Genomic DNA, 14737 nt, shown 5'->3' on the forward strand with positions numbered 1-14737 from the left:
AATGCAAATAATGAAATCTATAGCAGTGCCTTGAAAATATATTTGAGGAGAAGCTTAGCGAGATGAAGAAATAGAGTAATAGTTTTGTAAGTATACTCATGACCCTTCCTGCACGAAGTAAGGGAAAGGACTATGTGGAAGTTCTTCAGCTGCTCTGGGACTATTCTTCCCACCAAGTAAATGCCAAGCACAATAATATTTTTTTAAAAAGTACACAACATCAGAGAAAATGTAAGCTCTTGTAAGGCTGGTCTTTCTGGGGCAGTTTATTTTATATAACTTGTCTATACATTTCTGGTAACTACTAGAGAAGATCAATATTATTTGTTGAATAGAACTTTCTTTCAATCATCTAAGTTTACTGTTTCTTCACAAGGATAAAATTTACATCAGTTTGACACGAAATGATACATTCTTTAATATTATTTTAAGATCTAACAGTCAATTCAACATCTAATATATATTCAATTTAACGTCATTAGCGTTTCTTAATCTGAAGCTGTATACATTCTATTTGTTTTAATTGCTTTTAAGAAAGGTATCTCTCTCATTCCATAGCATTGTGAATGAAATTACACAATGTGATAACCAATACATAGAGGATTTATATTTGAATCAAATTCTGTGTCCCACAGAGGGGAGAGAAATGGCTGACTCCAAAACCCTCATTCGTTCAGACTAATCTCAAATTAAATCAATAGAACCGTACAGTCAGAAAGGTCCTGATCGGCTATGATGGGCTATCATTCATGCCAAAAAATGGAGAAAGTATGTTACACTAAGAAACTGATTAATCTATCAAAAAGAACAATGAAATGTGACTTGATACCATCATGAACAGAATACATTGGGTACTAAAGATCTCATTAATCTCATGGAGAAGGGCATGACACGAACCAATCACCAATCATTGGAACCATCTACCAGTCATATTCAAATCAGAAGACGGGTCTTTGTTTAAAAAAAAAAAAAAAAAAAAAAAAAAAAAAAAAAAAAAGATTAATCATTGGAACACACTACAAAAAGAAATTTATGAGTTATGGATCATTCATCTCTTGAAACATTGAAGCAGTTATATCTTTTGGCAAGATTTAGGTTATCAACATACTGGTAATAGACTGGTCAAACACAGATTATTTTGAAATACAGAGATATAACTTAAGGAATTGAATTGTAGTAAGTGAACCTAATAATTTAAAGAAGGTCAGATTTGATGCAGTATTTTTTCTGTGTTTTTTTTTTTTTTCATTAAAATCTATAAACAATTATTATGATAAATTAATGCAAGACTGATAATCACAAATCAAGTAAACATCAAAAACTTTACAAATGTTATGGAGTCTTGATGCCAGGTTGTGGGAAACTGGGATATTGACTTTTACAAATAACAGAACATGAATTATGTGCAACATTCAAATAAATAAACACTGGAATTAGATACTAAACAAGTATCTAATTATTAAAGTATGTACCTATTAGTAGACCAAGTATAGCTATTAGAGAATATGAACAATTATTCACAAGTACAAAAGAGGTACAACAACAACAAAAAAGGTTGTATCTTAAGCATGATGCTTGATAAGAGAAAATAAATAAAAAAGAATACAAGCAGACAATACAAGTGGAACACCACTTGTATTGAATACTGAGAGCAATTATAACAGAGAAAACAGCAGTTTTGAAACACCCGTTTCCTAAAAAATTAAGAATCGAATCTTGACCACTCAAGCATACATGTAGTGAACTAAGGGGAAGCACCATTGTGCTGGCTGTGGGTTTGTACTAGGAAGCTACTACTTCTTTGTTATGCAGAGACTACAACACTTCTAGGAATAGCTACAAATGGACATTGAAATACTTATACTCACAAGAACAGCAGAGACCTTGCTTGCCTACTCCGATTAGCATGTTCAAACAAAGATTACAGTAGGCAGGCTTGTTAAAGTGTTTCAGTCTCCATACATGCTGCCCATCATCTTTCACGTTCTGCACAGGACATAAAAGAAACAGATTTCACTTAATAAAATAAACAATGAAATATATAAGTGCCAGTAAAACTGGAGATTGAATGAAGAACATAAAAGACAAGCTGTTACTTCAGTTAATACTTTGCATCAGATCACAGTAGAATCATTCTAAATACAGAGGCAATGATATAATAAAAAAATCTTCAGAAGCTCATGTATGCCCATGTGTTTCAAAAACGATTCAGAAAAAAACACCAGGTTGTTGTCAACACTGCAATGCTACGTTAGCACTAAATCCAGGCTGATCTTAAATTATAATTGTTTTCAAAACAACTAAAATTTGCTCTAGACTAATTCTAGAAATAAATGTGCTGCAGGTTAGAAAGTAAAACTCCCCCGAACCAACAATAAATAGTTTAAAAATAGATTTTTCTTTTAAACTTCACAGATATTCTTACAGACCCTCAGAAAAAGTAAAATGCATAATTATGTGTGAAGTGGGACATCACAATAACACCGAACCTAACCACAATAATATATCTATTGCCAGCTCGAATTTATATTAATCTACTGCCACTAGTAAAACAAAAATAAAGTATTTAAGGGTGGGATTACATCCTGGATGTCCTCTCTAAAACTTTAATTCCTCTACAATTAATCCTACATTTTTTCAGCTAACTTTAGCACTATAGTCAAATCTTGCATGGACAGACCAATCAACAGACCGACACTTGCAATTCAGTGACCCAGTAAGTCACACTTACAACCAAAACATGAACAAATGTTATGAAATGTTTATGAAAGTATGCTTTCACTTGTACTATTTTTCGCTTCCTTCTTAATGGAACCATCCTGGGAACTCACTGTTGTTATATGGTTATCTAAACGATGTGTGATTTTAACGTTGCAGTTTTTGCACAATTAATTCTGTAAATTCTAGATTTCTAGACAAGCGTGGTTGTCAGACGTTTTCTTTCAGAAAAGGTTTTAAATTAAACAATGTGACTAACCTAATAAAATTGCACTTGAAATCCATTTACTTTTTTTTTTTTTTTTTAATGAATGTAATATCTAATGGGACAGAAGTAACTAATGACATCTATCACCTGGAAACAGGTTACAGTAGTTTGATATGTTGTTTCTTACTGAATGGTGTGATCTTTTTCGTCATTTCATTACAAACATAAATTTGCTCATATTTAATGGAATGGATTTAACTATCAACAGATGGTTCTTATACAGCCTGTGATTTCTTGTATTAAGCTACAAGAACATATATACAATATTGCTGATTTTTGATATTGCTGATATTCGATAATATGATGGTTTTCACTGATAAGGATGATTAATGTAAGCGGACATATATTTATAAATAAAAACAAAAATATTTTGTTGTTTGTCAGCATGTATTGCATGAGTTTTGTCCTTAAAAGCTAGTTTTGCTCTACTCTAGAAATTAGTTGTTAATGACAAGTCAAAGATGATTAAGACTTCTTCATTCTTATGATAAAATAAATAAATAAATAAAAAATTAAAAAGGAACATTTTCCTGTATAAAAATCAGTACTCCAAGAAATTGGGAATATTTGGTTCAAAGCCAGGTCATAGCCAGAACACAGCTTTGAATAATTCCTATAAACTACCTACAACAAAAGGGACTGAAAAATCAGCTGGAATATTTTTTTCCTTTGTTGAGATCAGAGCTTAAGTGGAGTTCCCCTGATATTACCAGCAGGAGTTCAAATGCCATCTCTGACAGCAGGGCAATGTGAGGGTCCCCTTTCTGCAAAAAGAGCGGAGCAGAGCAGACACCTTATGTGGGATTTTCAGGCTAGAAGAGTGTGGAAGTTTTCCCATTTCCCCTTAGATTCTGTGGCCGCGGAGCCTTAGAAGCCTTTCAAGCTCCTCCATGACCAGCAACTGAAGAGCATGTATTTCATTAAATGGAGCCCTGCAACTTCTATTTTTCTTTCCATCTTACTACACCACTCAACTTATTTTTTAAGTATTGCTAAACTACAATACACGGGGTAGATTTGAAGTCTTCTGAAAGTAAACAATTGTTCACTAGACAATAAAGACCATGTGAATCCTGCTGTGGGGGAAAAAAACAAACAAACACACACAAAAAAACAGTAAACAATGCACACTTTCATTTTAACATTAACTCAGAACACCAACAGACATAATCTGTAGAATTGCACTTGAAATGCATGACAACAAGCTTTCCTTAGCAAAAATATTTGCTATTTCAAAAAATAACAAAAATTCATGATTATTCATAAACATGTCCCTCTTCCCCATTAGTTTTGTGTTACTTTTTCATTTTAATTTTATTTTTGAAGAATGGCTATTACATGTGAATATGTTGCTTCTTATTTGAACAGAACATATGGACTAACTTAGCTGGCATTTTCCTTATCAGAAAAACAAACAAGTCTTGATGTGGGTGTTCTGCCAATTAAAACACTTAACTGTGTTACAGACTGCAACTGATGCAAATCCATTACATAAACACAATGCACTTTTGGAAAATAGCAAATTAAATTTTTGCTCTTGTGCACTGCCAAAAATCAGCAATAAAGTGCTGCATATAATTATGCATGCACATAACTTTTTAAAACATTGCCAACGGAAAGAAAAAAAAAGACAATATGAAACAAAGCTCCCTCAATGCAAGTCTTTAAGTATGAATAAAATCCACAATTCTGACATACTGGTGCATTTACTGGCATTCAGTCATTTTGCTTCCATATCCTGAGAAAGAGTTTAAAAACTAACAGTCATTAAGAAAATCTCAAAGCAGGGCAGGTACAGTAAAAATCTCTTCCTCACTTCATTATACATCACTGAAAATGAAGCCTCCATATGCCACACATAGACTTTAGCACATAATGACAAGAGTAACATTTATTTTGTTAACAATGGTTCTCTTAACTTATGCTCCTGACCCTTCGTGGATTTTATTGCCAGAAGGACCTGACCTTAAAAAGCAAATCAACCAAGACAGAGACAGCCTTAGAATTAGTAGAAACTTTCATACAGTCACAATTTAGCTACACATCCCTAGTCTGGTCTAATGTTAACTTACTACAGCTTCTTAGATATTTGTAAATAAAAGAAACCAAAGAGAGGTTTCAAGCACAAAAACACACATTCTGAAAGTTAAAAATGAATAAATAAATGAAGAGATAAAAATGCAAGTTTTTGTCCTAGCAAGTATCTCCTCATACAAGAATAGCCATAATGCCTGAATATCAGCATGCTCAGTTGTTTCTGTGAGGAGTGTCAGTAACAAGCAACCAAGAATGAAGGATTTTAGGGAGTATGCTAAGTTGTTCTTTTGTGGCCTATTGTTATTTTGTTTTCATGTCTTTTAAAACTATGTCCATGACCTGAAGACGTTTTTGTGACTGATCTTTGGGTATTGCTCGATTACTGGGAAGGAGAGAAGTGTCAGAGCACCTCATTTTAATATAAAGGCAGTTAAGCTCTATTTCTTTGCTGGACTGTCAGCAAAGAATTCATGTCAGATCTTGTTTTGTTTTGTTTGGGTTTGGAGACAGGGGTTTTTAAGTCTGTTTCAACAGGATAAGGATTAACCCGATTCAAGAAGCATGGCCATTGGGAGGGCTCCCCACTTCCAGGAAACTGGGGGGTAGGAGGGTGCGTGCACGTGCTTGAAGGTGGGTGCAGTGGGTATTGAAAAATTTGAAGAACAGACAAAAAAATACCTCCCCTATCTTCACCTGACTGGCATATTATCCTCATCACCCAGAGATGCTTTGGTATTAATATGCACATCAGGAAATGACAGCAAGGAACAGAAAAGGAAGCACAGGAGGGGAAATTCATTTGTTGAAATAAGCTTCATAATTAGCCACACCACAATGTTTCTCTGTCCCTAAATTAGTAGTCACCTGTCATCTGCAGAGACAGAAATGCTGTAGTAATTATATTTTAAGTAACAGTAAATTTCTCTCTCTTTATGAAATGCCATATATCTTACACCTTACACCCAGATCAGGTTAGGGTTATTCCTGTTTTCTCATGGGCTTTTACAAGCGTACAGTCAAAAGGAAAGGCAAAGCTATAGTAAGGAATGGCACTTGCAAACCTTCCGCAAAGAAGTGGGAGCGAGCGCAGCATAAAAGTAGATGGCACTGTTAAAAAAAAAAAAAAAAATGCACTTTGCAGCTCCTGGTATGAAGTTTCACGAAGCATTAGTGTTACCCCCTCTGCTGGCAATGATGTGAAATGATATTGGTAAAATAGCTCTCATACTTGGAATGGATCTACTGCAGAGCTGACAAAGAGCATAAGCTACAGCTTCCAGCAAGGCCTTGGTTTCGCCCTCTGTACTTATAGAAACAGCATATGGCTCATCTGCACTTGAGCCATTGAGAAAATCCAGCTGCTACACTTCAGGTAGGAATTACCAAAATATCACAAAAGAAATAAAATGAAGGCAAAGGGAAGCCAAATCACCCTTATTCCTCTCTGTATGAAAGAAATATAAGTCTACTAAACTGCCTAGGTATTAAACAGTCATTTCAGAGTTCAGCCTGAGAGGGACTCCTCATGATGCAACAGACTCCACACCAAACTTCTTGCAAACATTTTAAAGTCTCTGGTTTGATTCCAATTTCACATACTCAGATCTCAAAAAGTAAGCCAAAGATTAATACAATACAATATAATATAATATAATATAATTATTTCCCATGTGTGGATTCACATTCAAGTATTCTGTTCCACATTTAAACAAAAAAAAAAAAAAAAAGGAAAAAGATTTAAAAATATTTTTTGAAAAAAACAAAACAAAACAAAACACTAACTTTTTAAATTCTGAGTATAATAGCATAACATTTGCTGCTTGAGAATCCAAAGTAAAACTGTAAGAGCATTTCCTTCCGACCTAATAGAAGCATTGCCACACTTCTACAGAAATGTCTTTGTCTCATTGAGATTTACCTTGATACTCAAATTTATAAGTTTTCAGAGTATATTTGCTTCAAGAGAGGAGATTAAATAACTTGAAAGTTACAACCAATGACTTAAAAGAAAGGCACAGTAGCCCGGCTTCAGATTATTGATAACAATTTACAAAGGTTATGAAGCAATACTGTTCAATTTCCCTCTCAACTTAGGGCAGCTTTTCAGCAACTGCACAGTACCAGCTACAGTGCAACTGTGACATCTAGTGGACAATGACGAGGTAATAAAATAGTTTCCATTCCTAAGGCTAAGGATTTTTAAACACTTGCAAACTTACAGTTCATAGCTACCTTCTGTACTATCTCTGACAGAGGTGACAGTAATGATCCGTTTTTAATGATCCATCTCAAGAGATGAGACCAAAATATCTGGCATGTCAGTTTCTAACTTTTTAACACAAATTAGGTGCTTTTATCAGGACAGAGAGGGATAATATTGCGAAAGTGTGCTCTCCTAGCAAAGAGCAGAAAACAGTTTGTGGCTAATAAAACACCTTACAAACAAATTGTCATTAAATGTTTTTTTGTGACAAAATTATGAATTATTTTGAATAAGGGTAGGATAGCAAACGGGATCTCTCTTAAACTTCACTGACAGTTTTTATGTGCTTAGATTAATGCAAAATGAAATACATGTAAAAAGGTCAGAATTTTTGCAGGTTTCAATTGAGGAGGAGTAGAACAAATGACCTAACAGTCACTAGTATGCAATGTGAAACTTCTGAAAAGTGTATTTATCAATCAGAAGGAGTAATTAGCAAGGACACATCACTTAGAAAAGCAGTTTAGTAATATTCTTAGAATGGCGTGGGTTGGAAGTGATGTTAAAGATCATCTTGTTCCAACCTCTGTGCCATGGGTAGGGATGTCCAGGATGGCTTGCCCAAGCTTTGGATGGCTTCCCTTCCTTCTGTTGTATCAACTGCATCACTCAGCTTGGTGTCATCTGCAACCTTGCTGAGCATGTACTCGATCCCACTGTTTATGTCATTGATAAAGATATTAAACAGTACCATTCCCAGGTGCTGTTTAAGATACAGCAAAATGTTCCCAGAATAACAACACTTGCCAAAAATTTGAAAATGACCATCAGTTATCTCCTTTACTAATTTCTTGACAGAGTATGCTGCCTTTTGCTTAAAGTAAATCTGTGGAAGTAATGAAATACAATCTAACAAAGATTTGTTGTTTGATGATAGGGAACTAATAAATATATTTATTATAGTATATAGTAATATAGGAAAGTAATACATATATACATATATATTTTCACTTAGCCCTGCATATATGGAATTAGGGAATTAGTACTTACAGTGATCCGAATGTACTTTAAGTTATCCTCAATTCAGGTACGTAAGTGGTAATTCGGTAAAATAAAACTTTATGAGAGATAAAGTTTTGATTATTGATATTTTGCAAGAATTTTAAATCTCCTGCTAAATGCATGTTTTTGTTACATACTTAAATTTGGAAAGTCTGAATGTTCTTTGTGAGATTAAGATAACATGGAGTGACTACAACAGTCCAGATTTAGTTCAGGACATAGCAGTTAAGTGGGGAAAGGTAAATATTATTTATGATTTCACCTCAGCATCTGGACTTCAGAAAAAAAGTTATATAACAAAAAAGCACTTGAAACAGATGCTAAGATACATGTGCTCAAAATTAGCTAAAATACAGGACAGCAGGTGGCACTGGCAACATGCCAGAGTTCAAACAGCTGTTTTGAACGGATACAACATTGATAATAGTATATCTGCCTTATCTTTAATGTGAAGTTGTAAACATACAGACTCTACACACTTCTTTCATAATACTCCATCTTTTGGTCTAAGTGTTCTCTTCGATATTGCTACTTAATATAGTTTATTAAGGTAGTTACAGAGATGGAAGAACTGTACTCACAGTGATGTTTCATGACAGGACAAAAGCCTGAAGGCAAGACTTGCTGCAGGAAAAATTCTGTCTGGGCATGAAAGAAAAAAACTGTTTCCCATGAAAACAGCTAAACACTAGGAGAAGCTGCCTACAGAACTGGTGGAATCCATCTCAATGGATTTAGGATTGGGCTTGAAAGAGTCCTGCCTGGATAAAAAAAAAAATCCAAGAACCTGCTTTCAATAGGATGCTGGATCAGATGATCTCCAAACTTTCTTCCAACCTAGACTGTTTCATGATTCACTATGGTTAGGCTACACACCACAGCACCATACCAAGTTGCCTAAACACAAGCCAGCTGTAACATACACATGGGTAGTAAAACATTTTTAAAAGACACTACTGTAGCAAGTAATTAATAATATGCTGTCAACAAGATAAACTAATGAGCTTTTTACAACTTCCAGCTCCAGAGCTGGCTCATTTGGTGTTAGTGTAGCTCTGACTTTGAAGACACACTTCTGTTCTTCACACATCATTTAGCCATAGTAAAAGACAAGAAAAAATATTCACTATACAGGTTATAGAGAAACAAACCTTAGGAGTACAGCTGACACGCAAGCATAAAGTTGACACTCTTATGTTAGTACTTACATTCTCTAACCCAAGAAGGACCAAGAGTGGGATTGTTGTCATTCCTCCTTGGATCCACTCTTCTAGAGAAACAGTGCCGTCATGATCATAGTCAATTTCCTCCATCATTTCATGAAGAATCTAAACAGTTTAATAAAAAGTCTCATAAGTTCTATATTCTTAACCATATAACCAGTTGTGTAGAGATCTATGGTCTCTCATCCATATGCAAAATTGAAAATATTACTTGTATTGTACCTGTACTAAAATGAGTGCCACCTAGTCAGAAAATGAAATGCAATATTCATATTTATGTTTTACTAGCTCCTAATGTTACTAATTAGCACATACATTTCCCAAAACAGAGTGCCCCTTTGTGTACTTACTATGTACAATACTAGTAAGAGACAGTTCTTGTCAAGAAATTTTCAGGGGTAAATGAGTTGTTACAAATATTAATTACTATGTGCACTGAAGAAAAGCCTTCAAACTTTTCCAAAGAACGCTTTACAGAACAGATTTAACCAGAAAAAAAAAAAAAAAGACTTTGAAAAAAGTGTTAATTTACAGTGTCATGGTGGAGCACAAACTATTAATACTTCTATCTTGCTAATATCTAGGAACTCACGTTGGCATCACTTTATCATGAAATAAATAAAAGCTGTCTCTAACACCACCATAAAAAAAATATGATAAAATGGATGCTTACTGGACTCAGTTCAGTAATATCCCATTCAAGGTACTCTGCAACATGCATCATTTGAGCAATGATATTTTCCAACTCCTATAGATGAAAGAAAAATAATTCTATTTAATGCAATATTTAAATGGCAATTTTTATGGCAAACAAATCATAATTCAAACCTATTGCATACGGTGACTATTTTTATGAACACCAAAATATACAGAAAAAAATAATTTCTAATCACTAATTGCTAATCAATGCACTGTGTGAAACTTAAAATCAGAGACCCACTGAACAGAACAAGAAATTAATTAAAATTATTTTTAATAGCAAATGTATTTCATTTACATAAATGTATTTACCCTTACAAAAGAAACTCTAATACATGAGAAGAGAGGTTTGGGGGCTCCTAGTTGGCATGCTTCCTTGGTAGGAATAATCTATAGTCCTTATGTGACAGAAAGTGAGATGAAAAACATTTGTTCTAAATAAACTGGCCTTAATTTTTTTGTCAGTGTTATTTTCTGGAGTACTCTGATTTTAACTTCATTAATATAAGTAATCAAAACTCATAAGTTTGAGCTGTTGAGATTTAAAATTCAAAGATTTCCCCTTATATTCAGCCAGCTGAGGAATTCACCAGGTAGAAGTGCTACATTAGTATTATTCTAGACATAAACGTACATGTATAATCTCATAATCTGTTTGATTTTAACCAGAGATGTCTATAAGAAATGTCATATATTCTTCAACTGTTAAGAAAAAACAAGAAACGTTACACAACCTCATATAACTATAAGAATCAACTGTAGGTCAGTCTTCAGGCTAAATTAAATTAAAACTATGTAGACACGTGATTATTTTCACTTTTAATCTCAAAAGGAGTACAAGGTGATGTACAGTATACGTACTATTATATTTATGACCCGATTTTCAGAAGTACTGAACATCGTACACAAGGCAGATAGCCAGACCACCCAAAACTCAGGCTTGGAATTTTTTTCTTTAACCTTAGAGTGTTGTAATTTCCCTTATTCATGTATCACTAGGATTTTTCCATAGTCATATATAGTGTGGTTTGTAAACATACTTATCTAGAATGTATATTCTCATATTGCAGTTATTATTCACTAGTTATTAATATTTTGTATTGCCTGATATTTTCTATTGCCTAACAATATAATACAGTGTTTACATTATACCTCTAGGTATCTTAGCTTCCCTATTCCTTTATCCCTTGTGGAAATCACCTTTTTTTTTTTTTTTTTTTTTTTTTTTTTTTTAATCAGTCTCCTCTTTGCTGTCTTACTTTGTTGAGACAGAGATGAAAAATAAATAAAAGCTGCCAATACAACACAATATATATTTCCATTAGTTGACCTTTATGCTCTGCAAGAAAAAAAAAAGTTTCATTTTTTAAAACTCTTTCTGATTACTATACCTCTGATTTTCCTTACAACATTTGGTTGGGCTACTTCTCCATATTTAAACTTTATTATCATTCCTTAGTTAAAATAACATGGAAGTTCTGGCATCTCTCTACTTACACCCACTGTGTAACATGCACTTTCCCTTTTTAATGAAATCTTTGCAAATGTTACTTTCATATACATCTACCAGAAACATACATATGAAACATACATACATACCATCCCATATAGTTTTAGGAACCATATTAACGTGTCCCTACAGTAATATGACTAAAAATCAGAAAAATATACAACAGAACTATACAATAACAGTGCCAGCATTTGCAAAATTATACAGTGTAGAAAAAGCAGCTTTATGGAAAACCTAACTTGAAAGTTGGTTTCAAAATGGGCAATTTCTATTTTCTATTCACTAAAATTTGTAGTGCTTCCATTAATTCAGGATTCATGTAGTCTTCTATAGGTTTATCATTATGGCATAGACTTATAACACATCAGAATAAATAAAATTACCGAACTATCCAGGTATCCATTTCCATCTGTATCATATAATCGAAACATAACTAAAAGGAAATAAAAAGAAAAGAGAAGGAAACTCGATTAGAAAATATAACAACAATATTATTTCATTAAAAAAAAAAGGACAAACTGAGTTTCACAGGACAAGCATTAACATTTTCCTTAGTGAACATAGTAACTGTAGATCCACCAAACATTTTGTACTGTATGAGGTTCACTCAGTGACTCCCCAGCCATAGTGCCTCCAATAAGACATATTAGCAGGAGAGGACATTTACAGATTGTCTACATAATCCCTCCATTTGTTAATCTGATCTGTGAATGTGATTCTGGTTCCTCCCAGAGATGATCTGTATTTCTGGGGAGTACCACCAAAAGGCCCTTCTCTCTTATGTCACCCAAAACAAGAAAACACACAATTGGTCAAGCAAATGTTGATAAACATGCTTAAGTTACAATGCTATTCCATTCTCTTGGTTGCAGTCATCACTACTTAATATTGCTTTATAAATGCTTTTTGACATATGCTAAACGAAATAGAATATTATCTGAAGTATCTATGCAGTCAAACCCAACAATAAACACTCCTCGCAGACTGTCGATATGAATCCTACCTGCTCTATCAACTTGAAAATATCTTTCCAATATGCTGGAGAGCTGCCCAGACAAGAATAGCTGCATTTTGGTGACATACAGAAAGAATATATACCTTCAAGTTTCTATCATTACTTGATTCCAGCCACAAGAGTGGGTATATCCATTAATATCAAAACATTTCAAAGCAGTTTATTCAGATGATCATATACAGCATTAGATTGCAAAGCAAAGAAATTTGAACATTTGGTAGAAATATTTTTAAAAGCCTTAAGATGAAGGCCAGAAGCCTAGGCATACCTCACTCTGTCCCTACTGTCTGGGACATACTTAGTCAGAGCTCTAAATTCCCCATTCCCTTCAAAAGTCCTTCAAAAGTGCTAATTTCTTTTTCCCTCTAGAAGATCTACTTTCTAAGAAGGAAGAAGAGAGCTGAAACCACCTTAAAAGGGTGGTTTCGGGACACTTTAATGCCTCAACTCATAGCAAAACCCAAGCAATCTACTTTACAAACCATCTTATTAGATGTCTCAGAAAACCTAACATCTGGGCTGTTCAACTGTGAACAATAACACCACAATGGATCCCCTCAGAGAATCACAGAATGGTTGAGGTTGGAAGGGATCTCTGAAGATCATCTAGTCCAACCCCATTGCTGAGCAGGATCACCCAGAGTACATTGTGTGTGGGATGGCATCCAGGTGGGTTTTGAATATCTCCAGAGAAGGAGACTCCACAGCCTCTCTGGGCAGCCTGTGCCAGTGCTTTGTCATCCTCACAGTAAAGAGGTGCCCCCTCGTATTCAGCTGGAACTTCCTGCCCTTTGGTTTGTGCCCATCCTGTCGCTGGGCACAACTGAAAAGAGACTGGCTCCATCCTCTTGACACCCTCCCTTGAGATATTTGTACAGATTGATGAGGTTTCCCCTCAGTTTTCTCTTTTCCAGGTTAAGCAGGCCCAGTTCTCTCAGCCTGTCCTCATATGACAGGTGCTCCAGACCTTTAATCAGCTTTGTACCCCTCCTCTGGACCAGCTCCATTAGCTCCATGTCCCTCTTGTACTGGGAAGCCCAGAACTGGACACAATACTCCAGGTGTGGCCTCACCAGGGCTGAGTAGAGGGGCAGGATCACCTCCCTTGACACGCTGGCAACACCCTTCCAAATCTTTCTATGGATCAAGTTTGAAGGTTGAGCCATAGATCACGGAGTTACTTAACAATATATATGCACCTTGATCTGTCTGCTATATGACCTTAAAAAAAGAACTTTAATTCTTCCGATGTTTCTCTGTTATGGAGGTTTGGGATATATTCAAGCTATCCATAGTTTAAGAATAGGTATGTTGGCTGTGTAAACAGGTGGGATTCATAGTACTGAAAACCTCCAGGAATACACTGCAAATATCTGCTGAAATACTGGTAAATCTATTAAAATCTATAGATGATATACATTCAAAGTCTAAACACAGTTTTCTTGTGGTGCACTTTATTCTAAAGAGTCATCTAGTTTGTATCCGATTTTATTTGAAAGCACCAATTCTATGTTCTGCTTGCCCTGCATCTAGGTTCCAAACACTCAGGTAAGACTCAGAGGCTTTCCATTTGTTGTCAACAGAAAAATTCATGATTTGAGATTAGTATTAATGTTAGCATACTGATTTATATTTTACTTTGCAGCCACAGGGCCTAGTACTATAAAATTATTTAAGATAAAGTGTAAAATTATACCATTAATTTATAAGGAACATTGAGCAAAAAATCAATAGGGAATTCTGCATACATATTCTGCATACATATTCTGCATTATAATCCAAAATTTATGCACTAAGAAGTTATAATACATGGTATGTTTCAACTCTGGATGACAAAGTAGAAAATCAACTTATGTAATAACCATATTCTTAATAGCATGTAGTAAATCCATACAATCTTGAATATATTTAATCTGTAAATACAATACATTTATTAGACCAGACTCTAGCTCCTAAATCATACAGACCATTCACAGTCTTTTGCCTGTGCAGTTCCTATTGG

The 14737-nt window shown here is 34.5% G+C and overlaps 1 protein-coding gene across 17 annotated transcripts in view; it reads right to left on the reverse strand.

Annotated features, from left to right (window-relative positions):
* Positions 1 to 14737, reverse strand: part of DGKB (diacylglycerol kinase beta) — a 394311-nt gene that overhangs the window by 258931 nt on the left and 120643 nt on the right. For all 17 annotated transcript variants that reach the window (XM_084510955.1, XM_084510954.1, XM_084510947.1 and 14 more), the window contains 4 exons: positions 12104 to 12153; positions 10185 to 10259; positions 9497 to 9616; positions 1869 to 1986 (listed from right to left, as the gene is read on the reverse strand). In XM_084510955.1, the coding sequence (XP_084367081.1) occupies positions 1869 to 1986; positions 9497 to 9616; positions 10185 to 10259; positions 12104 to 12153 (363 nt within the window). The remainder of the gene's footprint in view (positions 1 to 1868; positions 1987 to 9496; positions 9617 to 10184; positions 10260 to 12103; positions 12154 to 14737) is intronic.

This window comes from Aythya ferina (assembly GCF_964211825.1).
Source record: "Aythya ferina genome assembly, chromosome: 2".
Taxonomy (NCBI): Eukaryota; Metazoa; Chordata; class Aves; order Anseriformes; family Anatidae; genus Aythya; species Aythya ferina.